The sequence below is a fragment of the Maylandia zebra genome, linkage group LG7 (assembly GCF_041146795.1).
Source record: "Maylandia zebra isolate NMK-2024a linkage group LG7, Mzebra_GT3a, whole genome shotgun sequence".
Classification (NCBI taxonomy): Eukaryota; Metazoa; Chordata; class Actinopteri; order Cichliformes; family Cichlidae; genus Maylandia; species Maylandia zebra.
This window is the reverse complement of record NC_135173.1, coordinates 23,808,202-23,813,612: the sequence shown is the minus strand read 5'-3', so window position 1 is coordinate 23,813,612 and position 5,411 is coordinate 23,808,202. Positions and strand designations below refer to the sequence as shown.

General features: G+C 39.7%; 1 protein-coding gene across 1 annotated transcript; it reads left to right on the top strand.

Moving 5' to 3' along the window:
- Positions 1-547: 547 nt before the first annotated feature.
- Positions 548-5,142, top strand: lg7h11orf58 (linkage group 7 C11orf58 homolog). Its single transcript, XM_004564495.2, has 5 exons — positions 548-749; positions 1,831-1,914; positions 2,049-2,109; positions 2,320-2,429; positions 4,588-5,142. Exons 1-5 carry the CDS (start codon positions 696-698, stop codon positions 4,810-4,812), a joined length of 534 nt encoding a protein of 177 aa, XP_004564552.1. The 5' UTR covers positions 548-695; the 3' UTR covers positions 4,813-5,142.
- Positions 5,143-5,411: the final 269 nt, after the last annotated feature.

Sequence of the window (5,411 nt, the reverse complement as noted above, 5' to 3'; positions counted from 1 at the left end):
ATCCTCCAGGATGACAACACTTGTCCCCACAGAGCGGGGTTTACCAGAGGCTGCCTCCAGAGTTTGGGAGTGAAGAAGATGGAATGACCTGCCTACAGTCCTGACCTCAACCCTACTGAACATTCGTGGGAGCAGTTTGGGTGTGCTGTTTATTCCAGAGTGACCAAGCACATTGGCTGACTTGTGACAAATGCTAGTTGAAGAATGGGATGCCACACCACAGCAGTGTGACCAAGCTGGTGACCAACATGAGGAGGAAGTGGCTGACTGTTGTAAATGTGTATGACAATTGACAGAGGTGATAACACCATTTAGGGGGGGTGGGGGGTAAACAGGCTTTCCAGGAGTATAAGATTTATTGTCAAGAAGCATTGTTACAACAATGCCTCACTTTTTGTGCTAAGTTTCTATCTAAACACACACACAGAGAGAGAGAGAGAGAGAGAGAGAGAGAGAGAGAGAGAGAGAGAGAGAGAGAGAGACCAGGAAATAACCGCTAAGTAGATTTGATAACGAGTTTTTGTTGTGAGGAGAACTCTCCGCAGTGTGGCGGCACAGAGTCGACACAACCAGCAGCAACACAAACGAAGAAGACTGCACAGGAAGTGGGGATAGCAGGATTGTTGACATAGCCTGCTAGCTTTTGCTAGGTGGCATGATATTTTGTCGATATTTTTCTAAAGTTTTCGTTCACAATGAGCTCTCCAGAGGACAGGCATGGAACAAAACGATCGGCGTCTCCCAGTCAAGTGAGTAAAACGCTTAAAAACGAAACTAGCCCTGGGCGAGAGCTACGAACCACCAGGGAACGGCTAGCGTCGCTGTAGCAGGTTTGCTAACGCTGGGATTCAAAGCGTGATTGTTAGAATAGGAAAGTTTATTGAACTCATTCCCCTTTTTAGGATGACTCAAAACTATATTACATGAACTACGATATAATATTTACTATGTTTTCTCTTTGTTTTGGCCCGAATGTAAGCAGATAATATTTACTTATGTATTTTATTTAGATATTAAAGTCACTGTGGTGTCATTGTTGGGTAATTATCATTTTGTGTATATAAAAAAAAAGAAGTTATGACACATTTATTGCTGTCGATGGAGATACGTGTAAGTCACCACTATTTGAACCTGATTTTAATTACTATTATTGATAAATAACACATGCATTGTTTGTTTCATATTGCACTGTTTTACAGAATAAATCCCTTACAAAAAAATAAATTTTTAAAAATGAAACATGCAAAAGACGAGACGATAATAGAATATAAAATTAAAAGAATGAAAAACATTAGAATTTCCCCTTTCACTGGTACAAAGCGTGTTACAGAAATGTCTGAGTGAACAGAGATGAGTTTAGGTTCACAGAAACCTCAGTGGTGCAGCAAGAGCATATTATAAAAAAAGCTGCAAAATCCCAAAATAATGACGCTGTAGTGATATAAGGCCATGTTTATTGTCTATGAGTAACAACCTTCAGCCATCAAATGCTTTGCATCTTTTCTTGAAAAGTGGCTTAAATTGCAACAAACAGGAAAATGCTTCAGGCGTCATGCTAATAAACTAAACTAATGAAAACAGGACTGAAAGCAGGATTGCAGATAATGCACAACTTAATTCATAATTAATGAACAACAAAAAAAACAGGTGAGTTGAGGTGTGGTCAGAAAAAGGGACGTCTAGCCCTGCTGATCAGAAACATTTATGACTGTTTCAAAATAATCTTTCTTTTTTTTAAAGGTAATGATATCAGAATCATGTTTTTGATTCAGTCTGGCTCTTGATGCTCTTGTTTGAACATCCACATGATGAGAATGTTTGCCTTTGCAGGATGGGGGTACACAGTGGGCCTCTGCTGATTTGGGAAGCGATGAGAGAAAACAAAAGTTTTTACGGCTGATGGGCGCGGGCAAGGTTTGTTTGTGTTTTGATTCATTTTATTGGAGACTCACAGACCAAAGCAAAATAAAAATAGGCCCTGTTACTTCATGCTTCACTGCCTGAAGTTGTGACAGTTAAGGTAAAGTGGGACTGTTGCTGTTTTACAGAAAGAACACACTGGGCGTCTTGTCATTGGTGACCACAAGTCAACATCTCACTTCCGCAGCGGTAAGCTTGTTATTTAGTTTTTGGAAAATGTGGTATTAGCTCTGCTTTCGCAAACTGTCATCCTGCACCTCTCACACATGCTGTGTCATCCTTACGCCCAAAACAATTAAATCGGCTTTGCTACCACACATCCGCCGCACAGGTCTATCCATTCTTGGATAGAGCTGTACTGGCTGGTTGTGCCTGCTGTGACTGGTGTCTCCTCTGCAGGTCAGGAAGATCAGAAGATCAATGAGCAGCTGGAGCTGCAGTACCAGCAGGGAATGGATGGGAAGTTGTCAGGACGCAACCGGAGACATTGTGGTCTGGGTTTCAGTGAGGTGAGGGGTCATACATGCTAGACTATATAGAAAAAAGGCAGAAAACAAAGGTGTAGTAGATCCAGAAACACTTACTTTTAATTATAACTGGATGTTATGCTAAATCCTTTAATTTATTATGTGCGCATCCTGTAAAATCTACATATCTTTTTTTCACTGTCTAAGCATAAAAACGTATTGAAACCAACCTTAGAGCCACAGAGGGATGCAGTTAGTATGTTGCTGTTATTACTTCAGTGCCAATACCCAATGAGTCCCAGCCCTAATTTGCACTCGATTGAGATGCTCAGTGTTATTCACGTCAGTAGTCAGTGGTTATTATGATGTTGTAGATGACTGGTGTAGTAAGCTGTGTTAAGATACAATACAGCTGCATATCAGAAGCATCTTGTTTCAGTTTTCTAACTGGTTAGTTTGCTATTCTTCTGAATCTCAGATGACAAAACAGGCAATGCTTTGGATGACTCAAATCATTTTTAAGTGACATGAAATTAAATGATTTGTTATTCATGTTTGTTTTAAAACTGCAGCTTGATGAAGATACCGAGCATCCAAATTGTAATACTTTAAATACTTTAGAGCAGGGGTGTCAAACTCAAATACACAGTGGGCCAAAATTCAAAACTGGAACAAAGTCGCGGGATAACGTTAATATTTATTGAAATATATTTATTCCTCCAGATATAAGAATGAATCTTTTCTTATGGACTCAAACACGTTTTGCTGAAAAACTTAATATGGAACAAGCAAAGCTTAATACTAAACGATATATATATTAGCTGTATAATACCAGTAGGCCAGCTCTGATAGTAATTTGGTATGGCTTCGCGGGCCAAATGTAAGTAGGCTGCGGGCCAGTTTCACACCTATGCTTTAGACTTTAAGATTTGACAGATTTGGAGGTAACTCTATATTTCTTTTCATGTAAATGTTTACATTCCTAAATTGTATTTCAAGGTTTTGAACTACAACTCTCCATTTTAATTGGGAAACCATATTTTGCATATTGCATTGCTGATAATAATTTGTGACAAAACAATTTGGCAGAAATATCTGCCAAATTGCAGGCACATCTGTTTACACTCTGGACTTTTGGGATATTCTGTTACCAGGCAACCTGCTTCCATGTGAACAGAAGTAATATCCAGTGTTGGGAAGGTTACTTTTAAAATATATTCCATTACAGAATACAGAATACATGCCCCAAAATGTATTCTGTAACGTATTCCGTTACGTTACTCAATGAGAGTAACGTATTCTGAATACTTTGGATTACTTAATATATTATCATGCTGTTTACAACTACATGAATGTACTATTGCTGTGTGATTTATTACTATTACTGAAGGTCCGCGACTCCGAACTGTAGTAAAGGGACCTCTGACTAATGCGGCGGGGTCGCTGTCGGCTCGTAGCCGAAAAATAGTTTTACTTTGTTGTGGTCAACTTTGCTTGCGAGAGACAGAGAGAGGCGTTGAAAGGCTGCTCCAACGGAACTTATTGTTTTTGGAGGAAAACACGAACACGGTGTACAGTCGAGTCTTAATAGCTTACTTACAACTGGGCTCGCCAGGCACTCTTCTTGGCTGCAGTGGTTATTATTATATTTACATGCTTCCAGCTGCCGTTTTTCCTCGATGACAACTCGTACCTTTCCACTCCCCTTTTTCTCCCTCCCTCGCTCACAGACACATAACGCGTATGGCAATCCATTCTCCCTGCAACACGGACTACACTGCCAATGATGCTACATTCTTTAGAGCTATACCGGTAGCATTCTGCCTATTAGCTTAGCACAACAACAACAAAAAGGCCTCTATCACCCAGGAAACACGCAGAGAGAGAGCGTCACCCTGTAACCATGGCAACCGTAACGCTGCCACCTGGAACAACAGAACGTAGCAAACAAAACTCAAACAGTCCTGACCCGCCACAATATGAAACAGGAAAGTACCGCAGTGTAATCCATTTATTTCAACAAAGTAACTGTATTCTAAATACCACCCTTTTAAACGGTAACTGTAACAGAATACAGTTACTCATATTTTGTATTTTAAATACGTAACGGCAGTACATGTATTCCGTTACTCCCCAACACTGGTAATATCATACTAATACTAATTATAAGTAAATCATCTTTTGGCTCTCTTATCCTCAGTCTGAAACCCAGCCAGAGTTGATCCCTTCACCACCAGTGGATGGACAGACAAAAGAAGCTGAGCCAGAGAAGTCCACCAGTGAGAAAGAGCCCACAGAAGCTCAGGACAAAGGCAGCGATCCTGAGCCGGAAGAAAAAACTTCAGAGGAGTCTGAAACCAGCCCGGACAGTAGGAACGAGGAACTGAAACACGACTACAAAGCAGCTTTTGTGAAATCCTCGTAATGCTGATGAGACCGGCAGGGAGGAATTAGTTTTTGTAATATTATGTTTGTAAGTTTTGGTGTTAAATGTTGAACGGTAGGCCGTCATCCATCATAGAGCCAATCGTTAGACTACACTCTGGTGTGCATGTCGTCAAAGAATGAAGTCTGCAGGCTGAGTGGCAGTACCACATGATCAAGTTTTTATTTCGTTTGGACATTTTAACAGTCACTGCATTTGCCATGAATTGTGCTGAATGAAACAGGATTCCCTGGCATTAGTTTTGATTGGTATACAAATGGAGAATTTTGTGTTTTCTTGAAAACCAATAAAAATCATTTTCAGTTAAAACCGTGGTGGAATATGAGATTTATAGGACTGAAAAATAAATTTTGAACATTCTGTTCAAAACTGCAGCCAAGTCAATTTTACACTCATTTTAAGTGTCTCAATGTAAAACCAAAATATTGTCTCTCTTCAGCACGATTTTTTTTTTTCTATCCACAGTTTTGGGCATCAGTATTAAAGCTTGAGCAGCAAAACTGCACCACATTTGTTTTCCAATAATTCATTTGAGAAAACTTTAAAATTTCCATTTTGGGTAAAGATTTAAATTTTCA

Bases quoted from the DNA above. Each gene is read 5' to 3' on its own strand.
- lg7h11orf58 (XM_004564495.2), top strand. From the start codon at position 696: ATGAGCTCTCCAGAGGACAGGCATGGAACAAAACGATCGGCGTCTCCC. The intron at 750-1,830 runs GTGAGTAAAACG...TTGCCTTTGCAG, and splicing joins GATCGGCGTCTCCCAGTCAA to GATGGGGGTACACAGTGGGC. The intron at 2,430-4,587 runs GTGAGGGGTCAT...TCTTATCCTCAG, and splicing joins GTGGTCTGGGTTTCAGTGAG to TCTGAAACCCAGCCAGAGTT.